This window comes from Xenopus laevis, chromosome 6L (genome assembly GCF_017654675.1).
Source record: "Xenopus laevis strain J_2021 chromosome 6L, Xenopus_laevis_v10.1, whole genome shotgun sequence".
Classification (NCBI taxonomy): Eukaryota; Metazoa; Chordata; class Amphibia; order Anura; family Pipidae; genus Xenopus; species Xenopus laevis.
Genome location: NC_054381.1, coordinates 120,409,233 through 120,432,223, shown reverse-complemented (window position 1 = coordinate 120,432,223; position 22,991 = coordinate 120,409,233). Strand labels below are relative to the sequence as shown.

The window sequence follows — 22,991 nt, the reverse complement described above, 5'->3', positions numbered from 1 at the left end:
GTTTTGTTCCAACATCACTATTGTAAAAATGTAATAAACAGATATGAATAGGAGCTGACATTTCCCTGGTAGTGGCAAGAATACGAGGGCTATGGAAGTGAAACCCATCCAATTTCCCTGTGTTTTTTGTGTGACAGAAAAATTCTGAGTTAAAAAAAAAAGGCCAAGAGTGAGTTGCAGAATGAAGGAGTAATACTCAGCACTGAGGGACCTGGATTTGGAGGAGCCGAGACCCTAACACAGCATTGCCCCTTCATTAAAGCAATATAAATACAGGATTTCTATGTATTGAGTTGAGTTCATATGGAAATTATGTAAAGGAAAAGAAAATGGGAAGAAAAATGAGTTCCACCTTTAAATAAGCCAACACTGATGTATATGTAGCCTTTACTTCATTTCTGCTTATGATACCGGATACTTTACACAAAACTGCACATTGGTGATATATGATGATGGTGGTGGTGGTGGTGACTTCTCTGATCTTCATGACATGGAACTATAAATATTGTACGATATTACAATTGTGAGCAAGCAGAGAGAGGAAACAGCTCAATTACAAATAAATAAAAAAATTAAACCATGAGAAATGATCGGAAAAGAATCTGAAACAGTCACGTGGTGGACGCCGCAGAGTAAGCCACACCCTCCGTTTTGTTCGGGCGACTTCTGTAAACAAACGCTCCTTGGAGAAGTAAGTGGAACAGAATGCAGTGGATTACTGGCGCTCTCTATAGTACATCGGATGGTCAGGGGGTGTCGAGAGTGAGTGGCCACACATTGTTCTCTTGGAAGAAAGTTCCACATGAAATGACAACAGTGAAGTGGGGGTGAATGTTTGGGGTCAGTATTCGTCCTGCTCCTGCGCCTCCTCCTGCACATGGTCCTGCTCCTCCCCTTCTTGATGATCTGTGTGGCCCTCCTGTGAGTTCCAGCAATGACACAGACACATTAACAACTGCTTATTGTGCTCTTTCCCCAGCAACGCACAGAAAATCAGTACGACTGAATCCATCACCATTGAAAAGCTCAACACAAGTACTGGGAATCCATTATCTGGAAACCTGTTACCCAGAAAGCTCCAAATTACATAACAGCCATCTCTCATAGACTTCATTTTATCCAAATTTCTGAAAATTCTATTGGGCCTATTTAGAGGCCCATTTATCAAAGGTCGAATTTCGAATTCATGTGAATTTTTTTTATTCTAATATACTCACAATTCGACTGGGAGGTTATTTAAGAAAAACATTTGAATGTCTAATATTCGATTGTATGGTTCCCACCTAAAAATTCGAATCGTATTTGATTTGTGCGAATCAAGTTTTTCTCCCGATAAAAATAACCTTAAATTTCAGGAAGGCTATAAATATCTCCAAATGGCTCAACGGACCTTTGCCACTGACTTGTACATGAACTTAGCAGTTTAGGTGACTAATATTTGAATTAGAATGTTGAATTTGAATGTTTCCATGGTATTTGTGATAAATCTCACATTCAAATAGGGGGATTAAAATTCGAAAATGTGAATTTTGACACTCGAAAATTCGACCGTTGATAAATCTACCCCTTAATGTTTACATAATTTTCTAGTAGACTTAAGGTACGAAGATCGAAATGACAGAAATATCAATTATCTGGAAAACCCTTCTGGATAACAGGTCCTATACCTGTACTTGGCGACGGCTCTTTGGCTGCTTGTAGCTGCACTAATGTCTCTATATTGGGTAGTTTACAGACATTAGCAATAGCTAATAGCAATGTTAGATGACACGCATGCACATATTGCACCCACACGCACATACTAAACAGACACATACTGCACACACTATTGCTCACATACTGCCAGTGGCGGATTAAGTACCTGAGGCCCCTAGGCTACACTTTACACAGGGCCCCTCCCCCCGATCCCCACGGACCACAAAGGATGGTACAGTGACAAGTTCATGTATTTATATGGAACGCATTTTAGGACATGGTCAGGGGAAATCGTCGTCCTGCATGCGCTGTCCTAAGCTAGAGGAATGCAACATGGCATGCTTTTTTACTTACCCATCATCTGAGGCTGACGTCACACCTTGCTCCTCCCTCCTCAGCCGTTAGCTCTTCCTCCTCCCTCCTCAGGGTGCACATATTCAGCCCTGTGCCCTGATTATAGTTACTTCTTCTTGGCACTTTTTTTTTGCACTGAGGAGGGAGGAGTGAGGACCCAGGACGGATGGCTGAGGAGTGAGGAGCCAGGACGGATGGCTGAGGAGTGAGGACCCAGGACGGATGGCTGAGGAGGGAGGAGTGAGGAGCAGGAGCTGACAGCTGAAGAGGGAGGATTGAGGTGTGATGTCTGCTTTGAGGAGGGGTGAGTGGAAAAGCAGACGAGGTTGCATTCCTCTAGCATAGGAGATCGCACACAGGACATAGATTTGCCCTGACGATGTCCTAAAATGCGTTCCGTACCACCAGTCCAACCCTGCCCATGGGCCCCTCAGCACTGTGGCCCCCTAGGCTATAGCCTAGGCATTAATCCACCCCTGCATACTGCAGAGCAGCGGTTGTCAGACTTTTTTTAGTTAAACCCCCCCTCCATGGAGTTACAATATTTGGTCAGGGACCCCATAGCTCCAAACAAGGCTGCAGATATAGGAATACACTGGTGTTTCAGCAATAGTTACAGTATCTAGGACACCAAATACATTTTTTTCCTAAATCTCACTCCAAGTGACTTCAAGCTTTGCTTTCATGTGTATCTAAGAGACCAAGTAGTCATTTATCCCCATATCTCTTCATTACTTGCCTTCAGTGTGAACCCTCCTGCCATTGCTCAATCACATTTGTCTTGAGAAAGCTCCTTGCACTTGCACTGAAAGGCAAGTGCTAGGATAAAGATATATATATATACACACCTACACACACACCTACACACTGCCTTGACAAGAAGTCATTGAAGCCCCTGGACTTTGAGACAAACACACAGAAGGAAAGCCACATGCAGAATGTGGTCGTGGGTAAGAAAACACTGTACCTGTTCATCTGAGGAATATAGAACGTCCATTAGCCTCTGGACTAGGTCATCGCTCTCTTGACCATGTTCTTGACATTGTAATTCGATTTCCCTTAGCTTCCCAAAATAGAAATCTCTTTCTTTCTCGACTCCTTCAAGGGCAATTTTTAATGAATGTACCTGGGGATGGAGAGGAGACGGGACTGTGAGCACAGAACTGTTTATAAGGATATATTTTACAGGCTATTCATGGCTCCTGTATTATAAGGGCTGAGCATGTATAAGTTGCTTTAGAATTACTATTACACTAACAGTGGGGTGGACCTTGTTCTCCTGGCAGGACCTGCAGACTAAAACTCCATAGAACTCAGTACAGGTAAGAGCAAAGAGGCAGAGGTACCTGTTCGTTAAGCTGGAAGACTTGTGTTTCCAAATCTTTGTCACTTTTTACTGAGGGACTGGACGCTGCTTTCTTTGCAGATGATGGACGAGATGATGTGGATCCGGGTTTCGCAATTGGACTTGACCTGGCAGCACCTAAAAAAAACAATAAAACAAAAACATAACTTAACCATTATGTGAATAGATGTTAGTGCATTTACATGAGACACAGAACCTAAAAAATCATTTATTATATGCACTGTAGATTCACTTTCCCCAAATTCCTTAAGCAGGGCTGTTGTTTCTCCTGACTTGTGGCAGAAATCCTGGTGTTACATGTGACTCTCAGTAGGGCCCATGGTGGAGAACTGGAGGAACATCTAACTTTATGTTACATACCTGCAATAACATGGGTACCTGTGGTCTTCAAAAACACAATTAGCTGTTTTATTTCTGGAACCCCACAACATTATATAGATGCTACGTCATGATGGTACAACCCAATGGCACAGGGAGGGTGTAATTACAGGCAGCAGTAGCACCCACTCACCCTGTGTCCAGCCCCACAGTACAAGGACCTCAAAGTTTTGTTCTGTCTGAGTTTTCTGCTCCATTCCCTATCATGGCAGGTGATAAATAGGTCTTTAACCCATTGAGCCCTCTGCCTCAGACCCAACAGCACCATCCACCTTCCAGCTAGTTCAAAAAAAGCTGAACCTTTAGAGTGCAAGCTCAAATAGGCAGGGTTGTTTACCTCCTTTTCCTGTCAGTATTTGTATGTAACTTATATGTCGGATGTACACACCTTTCTATTGTACAGACCCACAGAACAATAACACAATTTAAAGGGTTAAGCACACAGGCAGATTCGGGAGATTTAGTCGCCTGGTGACTAATTGCCTCTTCTTCGGGGCGACAATCTCCCAAACTGCCTTCCCCTTGCCTTCCGCTTGCTAAAATTAAAAACGCCTGCTACAATGCACTCGCAGTGCTTCGATTTCCGAAGTCGCCCAAAGTTGCCTCACGAAGAAACTTTGGGCGACTTCGAAAATCAAAGCTCTGCGAGTGCATTGCCGCAGGCGTTTTTTTAGCAGGCTGAAGGCAGTTCGGGGAGATTGTCGCCCCGAAGAAGATTCGATTAGTCACCAGGCGACTAAATCTCCCCGAATCTGCCCGTGTGCTTAAACCTTTAATTTCTAAATCAGGTGTAGCCCAGTCCTGAAGCAAATCTGAACCCTAAATTAAATATGCAAATGAGCAAAGTCACCCCCCACCCAAAGCAGCATTTGAAAAAAATCTGTTACCTCCAGTGGCCTGATGTCACGTGATATTAAAGGTTCAGATTTGATTGGGATGAATCTGAATCCTGTAAAAACAAAGGCTTGGATTGGGCCAACTCCAAAACCAAATGCTAGAAATCTAAATGATTATTTGTAAGATGAAACATTTTTTCTATCCTTGCAGAATATGGAAACCTAAAACACAGACACTGAATTTGGAGCCACATTATCTAGTTGTGCGGCTGGAGGGATTACAAAATGATGCCAATGCTGAATATGAAGCTTGTAGTGCCCACAGTGTAATGACTGCGTAACAAGCTGGGAATGATATTTTTATAATTTAACAAAAGGCAAATGCTCTTATACCCCCCCCCCCCATTGCCCAGAGCATAGGGTTGATAAGTGAATATTGGCACACATAAAAAATGAATGACAAATCAGTTGACACCGTTAGGGACAGTAAATGATTAGTGTTTTTCCCATGGCAAGTTGAGTAATGAGACTGGATCTAATAAGCAGGTACAGGAGATGTATAAAAGCATTCAGAGACCGTGGCCATTCTGGGAATATTAGTTTTGATGTTGGAGGTGCTTATTTTTAGCAGTACACTGGCATTTCCCACGCTTTCTCCTCTTCCAGATCCTTCTTTCTATAGATCCCGTTGCTCCAATCACGAGTCGTCTCTTTGACCTGACTGAGCAGCTTAATGTGTTGGGATCAGAGTATGAAGCAATGCAATCTACTGTACATATTTCCTTTGGGCACATGTGATAAGAAACAAAAACACACACATTGTGATATTGCTCTTTACCTTAAATGACCCCAGTGAGTGGTGTGCATGAGGGAATGGATCCACTCTGTATAACTATATAAACTTCCAGACTCACACTAACACAGTTATTATGGCAGGGACACCTTCTTCCTCAGCTGCACAACAACACTCCCTGACCCATATTCATTATATTCTCTATAAAGCATGTGACACAATCATGTGACTGTGTTAACCCCTTCAGTCTCCAATGTGAAAATGGAAGCAGTCCAAGTGGTGCTCCCCTGTTCCATCTGCTCATGTATTCCGAGGAAGCGCTGAGATGACAGCTACATATGCTGAAATAAATCACATTTTATGTGTGACGAGAGTGACTCACTGTGTAGCATATTAATGATTTACCCCACTCAGAAAAACTCAGAATTGCTATGGCAACCATTCCAAGTCCTAGAGGTTTATTTAAATGAACAAATATGCCCATTCTCAGCCAAAATGTGCTTAAGAATGTATGAGTGTATGTGTGGTGTGTGTGTGTAACTGCAGGATAAGCTAATATGACACATATCTGCTGCTCACACACCAGTCATTGTCGAAAAAGGTTACACATAACAGAATATAGACTTTACGTTAACTCTCAACTGCCCATCTCCTTTAACACATAGTTCCTGACATTCACAAACAATTTCTAAAGACATTGCACTGCTATTGCTACACAAGACTTGCTCTTAAAGGTGCACCTACACAACTAGCCAATCAGGTTCTGCCCTCCTGCTTTGTTAAGTGCCATCTGACTGGTATTTCATAGTATCCACCAATCAGTAAATTGGTATTGAATTGTATTATTTCCCTGTATAAAGAGAGGCCACAAACTGTTCCCTGATCTGTTCAGCGAGTTAGCAGCACAATTCAGAAATCTGTTGGGCACCCTGGGCAAGCCCTACCCTCGACTGTCCACCTCCCGCAAGCGTATGTTAAGGAGACTGGGGGGGGTGTGGCTTGAAGAGGGAGGGGACGACAAGCTGGAGCAGCAATGTAATACACCGTGGTTGTGCGTCGCTGCACTAGGGGCAGACAGCCCAAACCAGGGGTAGTTGAGATACATGCCCAGCACTCCTCCTCTGTTGCACCCTAGGCATGTACTTCTATCTACCCCTAATTCCAGCCCTGCATCCTGATCACTGGTGCAGCTCAATGAACCCTTGGGGGCCGATTCACTAACTTCGAGTGAAGGATTCGAAATAAAAAAACTTCGAATTTCGAAGTGTTTTTTGGGCTACTTCGACCATCGAATGGGCTACGTCGACCTTTGACTACGACTTTGATTCGAACGATTCGAACAAAAATCGTTTGACTATTTGACCATTCGATAGTCTAAGTACTGTCTCTTTAAGAAAAAACTTCAACCCCCTAGTTCGCCATCTAAAAGCTACCGAACTCAATGTTAGCCTATGGGGAAGGTCCTAATAGGCTTTCCTACGTTTTTTTGATCGAAGGACATTCCTTCGATCGTTGGATTTAAATCCTTCGATTCGAAGGATTTAATCGTTCGATCGAAGGAATAATCCTTTGATCATTCGATCTAACTATTTGCGCTAAAATCCTTCGACTTCGATATTCGAAGTCGAAGGATTTTAATTCCCAGTCAAATATCGAGGGTTAATTAACCCTCGATATTCGACCCTTGGTGAATCGGCCTTTAAGTGTGAGAACTTGTAATGATGAGTGTTTGCTTCTCCTTGTGATAAAGCCAGAAGCACAGTGACAAATGTCACTTAAATTCCTTTTTTTTCAAATTTGCAATTAGTGTGTAGTGATAAATCAGTACATTGTACTTGTTGCTTACCAAGCTATAGCATAAATCCATGCTGAAGGCAAAATAAAGAGGAAGGGCTGGCCTTATGAAATGAAGGGCACAACAGCTGAGCGGCATTAGAAGACGAGGATCCTGAAGTTAGAGAAAGAATAGGAGGAGGAATGAAGAGAAGGGAGTGTGAGCAGTAAGGATTTAGGGAGAGAGATGAAGTGAGTGCGTTTGGAGAAGGACACCACAGTAAATTTCCAGAGACTCTAATAATTACAATACACTTAGACTGTAAGCTCTACAGGGCAGGGATCACCTTACTCTTGTCTCTTTGACACTTAGAGCTTAGTCTTTAATGTAACTGTACTTTGTAATTATTTGTATTTAATATTTTATTAACCCTACTCTCGCCTTGATGCTAGAGGACTTTTTATTGGAGGACTTTGAGTGATGATTCAGTGCAATTCAATTCAGCAGGTAAAGTACAGTGGGAGATTGTGTGAGAGGGATTGAAATCAGAAAGATTCCCAAATAGTACAGGGGAGCTGACATGTCTGAGCTATGAGTGCCCATGTGTGTGTTTCTAGTAATGCCACGTGCACAATACATGCGCTATGTGTAGTATCAGGAACAGGAGACTGACAAGTTCACCAAGCACCCCATGTCTGTACGGCAGAGTTCCAAGTATAAGGATATATTCAGGAATGTCTGCCAAACAACTTATGCCTGGGTGAAATCCAGTTCCCATTGGTTCTACAAGAATTTTGGGACTAAACAAACAAAATCTATTTAGATCTTCCTGCACCGCAACAGCAATGCCCACCCCTGTGCTGCTAAAAATATGGACTGAGTCAGCACCTCACAGAGTTTATTTGGTGAGCTGTAATGTCAGACTATGATGGGAGCAGAGAGCATGAGTAACGTTTCATTTCAGTTCCCACCGTCTCAGGAAAACCCTGCTAGTCTATGTCACATTTTCCCAGCAAATAATTCCAACTAAGGACAGCATGCCCCGCGCGCCAGGAAAGGGAAAATTGGCTTTATTTTCTTCACCCTTCCGTCGGTATGGATGTTTCAGCATAAGCACATTTAAAACACAAAGATCCCATACATTTGTCTTGTTGATCTCTGAACAGGAAAAGAGAAATATTTAAGGTCAATGGCACCAAGCACAGAATCGTAGAATTTAAGGGAATTCCCTGGCCAACTCCAAAGCTTAGTACCATTTGATTCTTCAGAGCAATGTGAGTATTGTATAGTCATATCAATCCAACTGTGCACTAGGCAAGCACAAGGCCCACATTTATTTGTCAGAGGCCATGTTGTATATGAATTTTCAGCTTCATCTGAGAATGTAATGGATTTGTACAAGTTCTGAGTTTCATTACATAAAATAGAATTGCGTTTCCCCAGTATGTAGGTTAGCAGACCTATAAATAACATCATATGAAAGGCAAGAGCTGAATGGTGACTCAGGGAAGCATGAACTGAATCCTATTTTATCCTTGTTACTATCAGGTTCTCAGGTTACCTGTGCACCTGAGACGAAACAATAGATCGTAAGCTCTGTAGGACAGGAACTCACTGTCTGAAGCATCCTATACACATTATATATTATTTGGAAGAACTATACTTGCACCTGATGTTTCCTACACCCATTCATTGAGAGATTAGAAATACATGTTAACCAACAGAAAGTAATACAAATATGGTTGTTGCTTAGGATCACCTAAGCAACAAATATTAACCCATTACTTGTACTAACAATAATAATGCATAAAATACATATTTATTGTGTCGACACAGAAAGAAAAAATAATGATGTCAGCTGGAGAGGGGGATTTGCCCAAATCTGAAAAAGATCAATCCTAGCCAAATCCTGAACCAAATCCTGGATTTAGTGCATCTACAACTTGTAAAGTGATTTGTTATAACGCATTTGGGTTCAGGATTTCAGGAGGCGCTGGATTGGGAAGGACAAACATGTGAAGGGTGTATTTGTCATAGTCATAGGCATGAGATCCGATGATGGCCCAGGTTAGCATGATCCATAAGTACAACCCTGCTCCTCACTTAGAATAATGGAGATTTAAGGCTGTTAAAAAACACCAACAACAACAGACATGAGACCTCATTTGCAAAGCCAAAAGCAGCCTGCAAAATGCAAAAAAAGGCCACATTTAAGCTATTTTTATGTACTTTGCATGCTAAATGTGGTCATCTGCAAATGGCCACAGGCCCCAGTGTTCTGTTTTAGAGTGCAGAGACTTGCAGACTGCACTTTGAATCAAACTGTGCCAGCCTGAACAGTTGATCCCGCCGCCCAGTGGAGTAACAAGATATTATTGGGCCCCACAGGAAATAATTTTTTGATGCCCCCAAAATGTCTGAAGGTTGATCTGTCTTACCAATATTTGTTGAAATTGAATATAAATTAGGGCCTCCTTGGCTCCCAGCAGCCGCAGGGTCTGCTTCCTCTATAGTTACGCACCTACCTTCGCCCACCCCTAACATGCGCATAATCCAGACTTGCAAGTTAGGGAGCAGCAGGAATGTGCCGCTTGCATGTGGGCCCTAAGGCTGGCGGCCCCCTGTATTCTTGCACTTGTGCCCCACCGAGGTCCTAAATGACCCCTTATGAGTTGCCAAGTGATATACACTACTTTTAGACTGCTATTATTCACCATGTCTTTCTATAATGAACCTGAGGCAGTATACAAGCTATAACAGAATTTATCTTTTAGAAGTGCTGATGAATAGGAGTGTTGTTTTACTGTGTGCCATAACAATGAGACATGAAAGAGAACTAAAGGGAGTCTGTGTCCTGATAAAACAAGACAGAGCTATTCCCAGATAAGCACAGGAGGCCTCCAGTTTGATGAGGAACATACACAGCCCCAGCAGTTCATGCAGATGATTATCTACAGATGGGGCGCTAGACAGGAACCATACCTGCTGTTGGGGAGTTGGCATGATGAGACTTTTTTGGCAGGTTGAAGATCTGTTCTCCAGGGTCGGGGGGAGGAAGAGCATCCTGTCCTTGCCGAGCTTCCATCGGATCATATTCTTTGCCGTCATAGTTGGCATCAAAGAACTTCTTGAACCACTGAATAAAATCCAGGTTGTCCTGGAAGCGTCCTTTCACCAGTTTTTCTACTGGAATGACCTAAACCAGGACAAGAGAGTAAAAACTATAGCATGAGCTGGTGGGTTAATAGCACAAAATCATTTTTATTATTACCATGATCTATCCTTGCTCAATGTATTAGCATTATTATCTTTACTTTTAACCTTTTACACTATTGATGGGATGTGCCATGGAGTGCGCATAGAGTTACAATGTAATTTCTCCTACCGCACACCTGTAGTTCACCAATCCTGCAACTGGTGGTGCGTTTCTTCCGTTGACCCAGCCGGGTCCCTTAGCAACGAATGTGTATAGAAAACGGATCCGCACACACACTGGTTAATGCAGTCGGGGAGTATCCCCTTTTATTCAGCCACCAAACATTCAACGTTTTGGGGGGGAACACCCACCCTTTTCTATACACATTTGTGCGTATAGAGTTGCCACCTTTTCTGGGAAAAAATACCAGCCTTCCTGTACTTTTTTTTACCCCCAGAATGTTTACGTTTTTGAACAAAACAAAGATACAACTGGACTTGCTGAGTAATTATTGAAGACGTTTCACTACTCATCCGAGCAGCTTCTTCAGTTCAACTGACTAGTGTGGGAAATTCTTGGCATATAAACTCTTCCACTAAACCAATCACAAGGCACATTGTAACTCTTCAGAGTTGTGACATCTGAAATTTTCAGAGGTGTTGATTCTGTGTAGTTACTGTGATAGGATTACCGATGTATCATGCAACTCCTAGAAACACGTGTTACTTGTGAGAGTTGCATGAATGGATGTGTGAAGTGTTCTGAAACTGCCGGGGTACAGATCTAAGAACAGCATTGTATGTAGCACTGTATGAAGGGTATGTAGCATTGTATGAAGGGTATGTAGCATTGTATGAAGAGTTACAATATGCCATTGTGATTGGATTAGTCGAAGAGTTTATATGCTGAGAATTTCCCACACCAGTCAGTTGAACTGAAGAAGCTGCTTGTATTAAGTAGTGAAACGTCTTCAATAATTGATTGATGTATTGTTTTGATTGATGCACTTTTGTTTAAATATTTGAGGCATGGCTCTGTTAAGATAGCCTATGATTAAGCATTTTGTAACGCGAAACGCATAAGCCTGTGGACACAATAAACTCTTTTTCACTTTGAACTACTGCCTGGTGGAAGTTTGCCTTCATTGAGTGCCTGCTCCAAAGAATTTTCAGTATATTCAGGGATACTCCTATTTTTCCTACTTTTATATTTTTCCCCCCAACCAGGTAGCAACCCTAAATGTGTATGTACAGTGGATCGCATTCATGCCCTGAGACAGTCATCAGCTATTTCTATGTAACTGCACAATTATCACTACTCTACTTGTTTTGGGGACTGCTTTGTAATAAAGGTATAGTTTTGTATAAAAATGTCAGTAGGGTTCTTGAGCAGGCTGGAGGCTATCATTCTAAGTCTAGAATACAGTCCAGACAGATGGCTACAGTTGGGCAGTCAGTTCCCACGCTTCCTACAGGAATGTGTTGGATTAGGCTTTTTCTACTGAGCATGCCCAGGTTTTGAGCTTGAGTATCATGTGGCATAAAAAATATGGAAATGACAAGTAGCAAGTGAAGGATTCCAATGGAAATTGAGCTGCTGTTATCCGGAATGCTCGGGTACCAGTGGTTTTCCGGACACAGGGTTTTTCTATAATTTACATCTCTATGCCTTAAGTCTACTAAAAAAATAATGTAAACATTAAATAAACCCAACAGGCTGGTTTTAATTCCAATAAGGATTAATTACCTTAATCTGGATCAAGTACAAGGTACTATTTTATTATTACAGAGAAAAAGAAAATCATTTTGAAAAATTTGAATTATTTGATATTAGGAGCTTTTTGGCTAAAGGGTTTCCAGATAATGGATTCCATGCCTGTACTGAGATGATAGGGCTCATATTAATACTTGCCTTGTCCTTTACATTAACTTTTAGTATGATAGAAAATGACCTATTCTTTGAAATTTTTCAATTGTTCTTTTTTTGCCTTCTTTTTCTGCCTCTTTCCGCTTTCATATGGGGGTCACTGACTCTGACAGAAACGACTGCACTGTGAGGCTACAATGGTATGATTGTATCTGTTCTAGTTAGGGTTGCCACCTTTTCTTGGATATAAAATACCGGCCTTCCTATATATTTATATTTTTCCCTATTAATAACATTGGGATCATCCACTATTTTTACCGGTCAGGCCTGTAAAATACTGGCCAGGTGGCAACCCCAGTTCTAGTCCTATTGGTATTCCAGTCTCTCATTGTCTTATCCATTAACAGTGCAACTTGTACATTCTGTATCTATTCGATCTCATACCTATCTAATACAATACAGTAAAATACATGATAAAGGATATATTTTGTTGCCAGGTAAAACCAGAACCCAAGTTTAAATGTTGAATAGGATCAGAGCAGTGCTTGACATTGGTAAGGGTCAAACTCATACCTTATCGACATTCATTCTCTTAAAAGACGCTTGCAGCAGTTTGAAATTGTGGATGTATTCATGCTCCAGCTTGGCTTGAAACTTGACCTTCTTTAGACTAATGCAGCCAGGGAATAGCATGTCCATAAACTGGCAATAGGCTGCACCTAGAAAACAAAGAAGCCAGATCAGTTACTGAGAAGAACACAGAAAGCAGCAGGATCTGACTGTTATCACTAGATTGTTGCACATAATGCCTATTTGTCTTTGTAGGATTAAGATATTCTTAGGCAAAGATGCCCAGCTTGTAGTACATTAACACTTACCTATGAAAGGCAATTACCTGGGTATCACAGAAGGAAAATTAGACTTTCCTTGATGAGAAAATTAATGTACATGGTTAAAGAACAAAGGATTATCAGTAAGGTTAAGGCTCCAAGAAGTAAGTGCAGGGCTAATTCCAAGGTAGCTATGACTAAGGTGCCACAGTAACCTCCCAACAGGGATCTGCTGTGCCACATTTTACCCTGTAAACAGTGTTTAGCACCAATCAATACTACAATACGATCCTTTAGAGCTGGCAAACCCTTCAAATTGGTAACAGCACTTCAGCTGAACACAATCTTGCAGGCACAAAAACAAGGCTCTAGTGGTAAAATGAAACAGAACCCTGTGCTCAATTCCTGGTTGATGGAAAGTATAAAGTACAGAACTCCCTTAACACGATGCTCCTTGTGCCTCTATTGCCGACAGAGATACAGTATTCTTGTTTGAGAAATCACAGACAGTGTCGGACTGGCCTGGCGGGACACCGGGAAAAAACCCGGTGGGCCCCGACCCTTAATGGTCCCCCGCTGGGCCAGTCCCCTCTCCCGATCAGATTTGGGGGGGGAAAGTTTTTTCAGGTGCTGCGCAGCGCCGCCTGCGCATGCGCTCAGCACCTGTTGATTTAGGAGCGCCGCGGCGTCTTCATGCAGGCACGACAAGCAGCACCTGCATCCATGCGCGCTCGGCACGTCATATAGGGGCGGGGGGTCGGAGGGGGCCCTGGACATTAGTCCCGGTGGGCCCTGGGCCCCCCAGTCGGACCCTGATCACAGACACATATTATTGAACACTCAATATGATTGCATGGGGTCCCCACACAAAGCAATAACTGACAGTTGGATAAAGTGTGCAGACTCACTTGTATGGTCAGTTGGAGAGAGTGCACATGGCTGTTCACATGTGACCGGTATGTTACATTTGGGAAAAATGTTTAATGGGGCCCAGGTTCAATATATCTATCTGGTCTGGGGCCTCATCTGATTTTCTCTGTACTGACAGCAGCAGGAGAAGTAAACCCCCTACTGCTAGAAGCCACCATTCACCACTGGCCCCTTACTGCTTTCTTCCCACATAGTTTTCTATTAGGATAAGTGACCCGGGCAGAAATACTGACCTATATATGCGAAGTAGCACAGTGGTTGGCACATGGGTGCCATTTTGTTGCCAAATAACCCTTATTTTAGTGAAAAAAAGTGTAAATAGTTGGGTGATGTCTCCCAGACTAGTGAATGTTGCTCCTCTTGCTGATTTTAGTGATTTTTGAGAATTTTCCCTCAAAATGGGCTTTGGAGAAGCCTTTAATCTCAGCGCTAGTGGGGAGACACAGGCCGAGATTTGGCATTTATCAAGCGCTGCCAGCAAATATACAGATATTTAAACTGCCCCAGCCCCAAAAAGTACAGGGGACCCCTGTCCCACACCATACAAAACTTCATTTTTGTTCCCTGTATTTACAGACTTCTTACCCCCGGGTATCTGCTGTGCTCTTACATAGCAACCTAATCATGAAACTAATGGAATAAATACCAATACAATTTTCTTCTACAAAATGATATTTATTAGTAAGTCTCAAGCACTTACCCATTTAAATGCCCTGAGCTCAAGATCGTGTGTGTGTATGTGGGGGGACTCGAGAGAGTGGGGGGAGGGCTCAAAAGCATGGGGGTGGGCTCAAGAACATGGGAGAGGGCTTGAGAGTGTGGGGGTGGGTTCTAGATTATTGCATAGCGGGGGATGAATGCATAGGCATGATACATGTTAAAGGGAAACTCCACAAAAACATAACTTAAGCTTTTTGAAAAGTAAACAATTTCAAGCAACTTTGCAATATACATCATTTAAAAAATATGCAGACTTTTCATTATTTGTAGTGGTTTCTGACAGTTCCCTAAGCGTAGCCCCCTGCTCTCCTGCTGATCTCTCTGACTACTTTGCTGAGCTGGCTGACTACTGTTACTTTGTATCAACAGTCATCTGTCCTCAGCCTGCATCCTTGATAAAGGGCCATTGTTTGGCTTGAAACGTTGTAACTGTCCAGATCGTAAAGCCAAAAAGCAGCAAATAAAGGCTTTTTAAATCCATGATGGTGCTGTCTGCTACAGTTTGCTTAGCCTGCATCCTCCAAACAACATGCACATGTGATTTCAATAAGGAATGGAACATCATAGTGCAATGCATTGTGGGTTATGTAGTTCCTGCATGCTGTCTGTAAGCTGTGGAGAAGTTGTTACAATTAGTAACATCAGTGTTTAGTCCCTCCTTCCCTGCCAGGATTTCATATGATGCAGAAAGAGAACTGTTATTTGGATTTCAGCATAGAAATGGTATTTATTTATACTATAACAAACAGGTAACTGTGATTGATATATTAAGGGTTTGATATATTAAGGGTTTCTGTGTTATGTGGGCCTCTTTATCAAAGGGAAACCAAGAGTTCCCCTTTAAGGACTCCACCTAGCAAATTGTACAAGCACTATACAATATACATGCAGTTACGAGGGAACCAGTACATTTAGTACATTACTATGTAAGAGCAGCATGTGTCATGTCAGCCTCTATGACAGCTCCACAGTATGAAGAAGGGATTGTTCTGAAAGCTCCACAAAGCTATGGGAACCCTCTGAATCATATTTTCCTTCCCTTTTAATGGGACATTCCAAAAGGCTGAGATGCAGCCTCTGACAGAGTGCAGTGCTCATACATCACACCAAACTACACAACATGTTAGGCTGATCTGCTCTGTACATGGCGTATGATACTTGTACAATGAAAAACACCATCTGTCACCTCTTTCTGGGAAGTAATAAAAGACACCACACATTTAAACTCTCCCTATTGCTGTTAATTGGACAGTAAATATCTGCAGGCTGCCTGCTACCTGAGATGCTAATAATATTCCAAAATATGTGCTCTTAATAGAGAAAGAACCTGGTTAATCAGCTGGTAATCCTATTGCTAGATGGGCAGTCTGAGCTCTGAGCTGTACTTATATTAATACGTGTAATTGCCTCAGTTGCTCCTGGTTAGATGCATGGTCAGTGTTTTCTGCCAAATGGGTTTGCTGTTGCAGTTTAATGGTTTGGGGTCACCGACATACAAATATAGGCATTAAAGGGCATGTAAAGTCTAAAATAGAATAAGGCTAGAAATGCTGTATTTTGTATACTAAATATAAACATGAACTTACTGCAACACAAGCCTAATCAAACGAATAATTTATGGTTTCAAAGTTGGCTACAGGGGGTCACCATCTTGTAACTTTGTTAAACATCTTTGCAAGACTAAGACTGTGCACATGCTCAGTGTGGTCTGGGCTGCTTAGGGATCGTCATAAACAAAGCTGCTTGAGTTCTGCATGGCTGGTAAGCAAGGCGGGGGCTCCACCTGCTGTGCATAAGTATGATTGTTTCCCTGCTCAGCAGTTAGGGACCGTATGACAATTCCTATCCACAGCAGTAAATGAAGGGAGAATTTCACTGCATACAGTCAGGTTTCTTATAAAAACGGTACACATTTTTTAATTAAAGTATATTGGAGATAGGTTTCTTTTTCATTAAAGAAAGTAAAAATGGGATTTTATTTTTTTGCCTTTACATGCCCTTTAAGAGCAGTTCTGGTACCAGTATTAGCTCTAAAAGTACACACACAGGGGCACATTTACTCAGATCGAGTGAAGGAAAAGAATAAAAAAAACTTCGAATATTTTTTTTTGGCTACTTTGAATCGAACGATTCGAACTAAAAATCATTTGACTATTTGATAGTCAAAGTACTGTCTCTTTAAAAAAACCTTTGACCCCCTACTTCGCCATCTAAAACCTACCGAACCTCAATGTTAGCCTATGGGGAAAGTCCCCATAGGCTTTGCAAGCTTTTTTTGTCGAAGAAAAATCGTTCGATCGATGGATTAAAATCCATGCATAAAAATTTTCATTCGATTATTCAATTGAACGAATTGCGGTAAATCCTTCGACTCCGATATTCGAAGTCGAAGGATTTACCTTAAGAGTCGAATACCCTCGATATTCGACCATATGTAAATCTGCCCCACAGTGTTGAGGGAAGAGAGGCACCAATGAACTAGCACAAACACTTAATGAAAGCTGTTCATTTCGGTGGGCGCTTCTCTCGGATTTTACACCAAAATTTTGTCCCGGTTTTCCTAAAAATGTCTGTTTGTCTTCTGTGAATGTCATTGTTAGTAAAATGAAGAGGTTTAAAATAGTAATCAGATGCATATTCTGCCATGGTTGTGTCTGTAAACAGTAAATTCCACCTACTCTGCACCTCCTACAGTCACGCACAAATCACTTATTGCTTTAGGTTGTGTATGTAACTGTCAGAGAGTCTTGTACATCTGTTCCCGTAGTGTAACATTATTGCTGCAATGCTGAACCCTTGTCATTAACACAATAATTAACAAGCACTTCTTTTGAATACTTCAAGTTGCTTCAAAGGGGCTCTTCACCTTTACATTACCTTTTAGTATGATGAAGAGAGTTAAATCCTGAGATCATTTGCAATTGGTTTTCATTTTCAATTATTTGTGTTTTTTGTGTTATTTAGTTTTTTATTCAGCAGCTCTGCAGTTTGCAATTTCATCAATCTGGTTACTAGAGCTCAAATTACCCTAGCAACCATGCATTGATTTGAATAAGCGTAAATGAATAGAAGAGGGCCTAAATAGACATATGAGTAAAAAAAAGTAGCAATGAGGTCAGTGACCCCCACTGGAAAAGTGGAAAGAGTCAGAAGAGGAAGGCACATAATTCAATAACTATAAAAAAAATAAATAAAGGCCAATTGAAAACTTGCTCAGAATTGACCATTCTATAACATACTAAAAGTTGACCACCCCTTTTTACATATTTCCCTGATTTTACATTTACATAAAAGGTTACTGTGGGTGGGTTGTACAGTATTTATAAACAACCTTTATGAATACACAGAGAAGTTCTTAGTAACGGATTACTTCCATGATAACAGTTTATGACGTTACTTCTCACATTAACAACAACAGTGGAGCTTTATAAGTACGACATTTATTTTACAAAGCCTTTACACCGTTTTTTTCTTCTTGGCATACCTTTATAAATAAGAATGCATCAGGAGGATGCAAGTTGTTAGTCTGTTTGCAGTTCCCATGGCAACAGGGATGTAACAATGTCCCATTAATAAGAAGTGAGGCAGTGAAGATCTGTATTGCCTTCAAATCACAGTGTGAAATTTATATCTGGATTAATTTCCTAAATCGCTGGGGCTCTTCATCTTAACTTATACACAGCAGTAAAGAATTTTCCATGAAACTACCCAGGAGAGACTTGGTACATAACAAGCTGATGACTTCTGTAATACCTTACAGAATATATTCCCCCTTATGTGTGAGCCTATGGAACAAAATGTAACATTATTGATGTATCTCTTGGGAAGATTTGGACATGGGGTGCATCTGTGACCTCTGAACAATGCCAAGCCCCTATGCTGTCACTCAATGTGTGTTTGAAGGTGTTTTTCAATTCGTCAAAACAGAAGACTTGTAGGGCAATGACAGATCGGTGGTTTTTTTTTTGGAAGTTTTATTGCATCTGTCATGCATGATCTACTGCTTCACAGAACACATATTTCTCTTACACACACACATGTTTTACTGAGACCCGTGACATCCCTTGCACGACTGCAGAATTCAAATTCATGCCTTCTCTGCCTCACCCTCGTTAGCACACGCAAAGAAGACACGTTATAGAATGGTCAATTCTAAGATACTTCTCAATTGGTCTTCATTGTTTATTTATTTTTTTAACAGTTTTTTATTTATTTGCCTGAAATAAACATAGATTTCAAAAGAGTTTTTTTTTTTTAAATTGAATTAAAATTGTAAAAAAATTTTTAACTGATTTGCATCTGGCTTTATGGGAAAATCTGGAAATGAATAAGGAGATAAGCTTATCTCATCAAACTGACTTTGGCCCATTGTGTGGCAGACCTGTGTTATTCAGATGTATTCCCATGCCCTTAGAAGACAATCATTCAGCATTGTGCCAGCACCACTAAACTGAATAACCAAAAATGATGCATCCATGTTTTAGGATTGAGTTGTGTTTTGAGGTTATTTTTCGAGATTTATTTTACCCAGACCCTGGAAATAGCTTGATCTATTTGAAGATGTTACTAGCCTTCATGATGTTCGATCGAAGTTTTTTCGCCAGAAAACTCGATCCATTCCAGTTTTCTGGTTGTTTTTCCATTTGAGTTTTTTCTTAATAAATTCTAAAAAACTCTCCTTTAATAAATAACCCCCTTAATGTAAATAAAGACACTTCATACTTTGTGGGATGCAGTTAAAGGAGAATTCAACCCGTAATAAAAAAACAAAGAAAAACCCTCCCCCCCTACCCTGGGTAGACCCCCTCCCTCCTCCCCCCCAGCCTACCTGCCCCCCGGGGCAAATGCCCCTAATTTTTTACTTACCCCTCTGTGCAGATTCTGGCCTTGGAGTTCACGGCAGCCATCTTCTTTCTTCTGTCTTTTTCGGATGTTTCGGCGTATGTGCATTTGGAGTAAATTTCTGGTCCCGAACCACTGCGCATGCACCGAAAGTCACAAAAATTGTCAAAAAAATTTTCCAACATTTTCGCGAATTTTGGTGAATGCGCAGTTGTTCGGGACCGGAAATGTACTCCAACTGCGCATGCGCTGAAAATCCCATAAATACAAGAAGATTACCGAAGAAGATGAAGATGGCTGCCGTGAAGTACGCCACAATCTGCACAGAGGGGTGAGTATAAAATGAGGGGCATTTGCTTGAAGAGGCAGGTAGACTGTGGGGGAGGAGGGAGGGGGGTCTACCCAGGGTAGGGAGGCGTTTTTTTTTAAACTACAGGTTGAATTCTCCTTTAAGTATAATTAATAATATGCCGTGTGCAGTGCCCTTATATTAGGAAATGAGGCCCAAAATATCAATATGTAATTGTATAAAGGGCAAACGCATGTTCTTTACATAGGTAGCTTAAAGTTAGTCTAATGGAAACACATCTTTCAAGCATCCAAGTGGTAGGCAAATATCAAAGAAAATCCATGTGAAGAGCATGTAGTGGGTATTGACAGTACAGAAAAAGCATAATAATGTGCATTAAACAAGCATGTTGCAATCTATTACTATAAATATTACATGTGACTAACAACTCCCATTTGTGTTGACTAGATAAATAAAAAAGCCACAAAACACTTACAAACCTACCTGAACAGAGCTGCTCAACCTTTGTGTAGTTTAAGCACACAATGTCATTGACCCAAGCAGTGATGTCATGTCTGCTCATAGTCTCCTGGGTTATCGATGTCGAATACACGTTGACCGCCATTCCCCAACTGCAAAGACAAACATTATATTAAATAAAATATCTATAATTTATATATAAAATATAACATGTATAAAACATATACAGTAGCAGTCATACAACACTATATTTCACTATTCACACTAGTTTAGAAAACAACCACAGCATGCAATATGAAATACTTATAGATATATTGCTGTTAACCATAGGTTTAAACAATGTGTTTATCAGGCTCATCCTATATGACATTTTCTCCATAAAGAGGTCTGAGTGATTGCTAGAAAGAGCAAACTAGGAGCAATCAAGTGTTGGGAATTCTAGGAGGATGAGAATTTTGGCAACACACTAGTCTTACTGGCCTTAGCTGGCAGTTTGCAGTGAATGTGGAGTACAGGTATAGGATCCGTTATCCGGAAACCCTTTATCCAGAAAACTCTGAATTACTGAACGTAATAGACTCCATTATAATCAAATAATCCAATATTTTTTGAAAAAATGATTTCCTTTTTCTCTGTAATAATAAAATAGTAACTTGTAATTGATCCAAACTAAGATATAATGAATCCTTATTGGAAGCAAAACCAGCCTACTGGGCTTATTTAATGTTTACATGGATTTTTTAGTAGACTTAAGACATGAAGCTCCAAATTGCAGAAAGACCGCTTATCTAGGTCCCAAGCATTCTGGATAAAAGATCCCATACCTGTATATAGCTCAATGTTCTATACCTCCTTACATCTTCAGAGGTGGTGACGAAAGAGGAGTATGTCAGTATCAACCAGGGTGGTTGAAAAACATTGACTAGAAGCACAGAAAGTATTACATAAATTCTGCACTCATTACCCAATAAGCAGCAATTTATTTTGAAATCGAATGAATGCAGAATCTCATGCTTTATACTTATTTAGAGAAAGACAAGCACTTCACATTTACAGTTCTAACAATGGGAAAATAAATGACTACCACTCTCCATTTTAAATAAAAAAAATATCTATTAAAAAATAACTGTACATTTTACCCAGCATCCCTCCCACGAGGCACACTCAATATGTAATTTAGTGCAGTGCAGAGAATATTAAATCTCTCCTAAACTTTAATGTTATTTACATAGCAACAACATATTCCACAGCGCTGTAACCGAGATTATAAATCATTCACATCAATCCCTACTCCAGTGGAGCATACACTATAATGTCCCTGAGGAAACTCGCACAAGCACGGGGACAGCATATAAACTTGAAGTAACACATCTAAATAATCTGGCCCATATCAGCAACAGAATTATTACTGAGGACTTGACTTCAGACATTGTTATTGTTCCATTTATAGCACTGTGTACAATAATTTAGTATTTCCTGCCAGAAGCTGAATAACATCAGTCCCTAAATGTATTATAGGAAAAGGTTATTAGTGGCCCATAGGAGACAACTAAAGGGCTTATGGATTTAAAGGGAAATAATTCAAGAAAATAAGGCATATGTTTAAAAGTCCTTGGATGCCTATTCAGCAACAGATTAGAATGAATACACTGTTACTCTTAGGGGCAGTATGCAAAAATGTAGCAGTTAAAAAAGGATATGCTATGGACAAATACAGGTATGGGACCTTTTATCCAGAATGCTCGGGACCTGGGGTTTTCTGGATAACGGATCTTTCTGTAATTCGGATCTTCATACCTTAAGTCTACTAGAAAATCATGAAAACATTCAAAAAACCCAATATATTGGTTCTGCCTTCAATAAGGATTAATTATACCTTAGTCTGGATCAAGTACAAGCTACTGTTTTATTACTACAGAGAAAAGGAAATCAGTTTAAAAATGTGGATTATTTGGATAAAATGGAGTCTATGGAAGGCAGCCTTTCCGTAATTCGGAGCTTTATGTATAACGGTTTTCCAGATAAACGATCCTATACCTGTATACGTTTTGTTTATTTCTCTGTAAAGAATAGCAAGCACTTCATAATTTAAACATGGGGAGGGTTTCATTAGAGACTTATGGTTGACATTTGATTGAACCACAGCAGCACTAAGCATTATGGCAACATCTTTTTTCATCAATTATCTTCTGGTGTTATGCCTCACTCAAGGCTGACATTGTTTTATTCCCAGGGACCCACAAAAGGCAATGGTGAGATGTGCCAAAATTAATTTCTCAGTCAATCTGGTCTTTGATCCTGGTCTGTCTATAAATAAATACAGGTCTATATCTTGCATTGGCTTTTTGCTCCCACCCCACTCATCATGTCTAAAACACTGACCTTAATATGCCTGGACTGAGCAATTTTCTACAGATATACCCGGCAGAATTGTTATATCCCTGGTTTTATTAAATGATTATGCACGTAAGCCCACTACTATGACAATGCGATTCTTGGCCCATAGTCTCCTTATTGCTAAAAAGTAATAAAAGTTGTTAAAGTCCAGCAGAATTGTAGTATGTTGAGGGACAGAGGAAACACCATTTTTAGCTCTTGGTGTGAATGAGCCGCGTGTGATGGACTTAGTTGCACCTGATTGG

At 40.7% G+C, this 22,991-nt stretch overlaps 1 protein-coding gene across 2 annotated transcripts in view; it reads right to left on the bottom strand.

The window, feature by feature from the left end:
- Positions 1-370: 370 nt before the first annotated feature.
- The window catches only part of mapre2.L (microtubule associated protein RP/EB family member 2 L homeolog), a 91,089-nt gene continuing 68,468 nt past the window's right edge, over positions 371-22,991 (bottom strand). For both annotated transcript variants that reach the window (XM_018267977.2, XM_018267976.2), the window contains 6 exons: positions 20,374-20,501; positions 12,832-12,977; positions 10,179-10,392; positions 3,396-3,532; positions 3,017-3,175; positions 371-919 (listed from right to left, as the gene is read on the bottom strand). In XM_018267977.2, the coding sequence (XP_018123466.1) occupies positions 842-919; positions 3,017-3,175; positions 3,396-3,532; positions 10,179-10,392; positions 12,832-12,977; positions 20,374-20,494 (855 nt within the window). In that variant the 5' untranslated portion in view covers positions 20,495-20,501 and the 3' untranslated portion in view covers positions 371-841. The remainder of the gene's footprint in view (positions 920-3,016; positions 3,176-3,395; positions 3,533-10,178; positions 10,393-12,831; positions 12,978-20,373; positions 20,502-22,991) is intronic.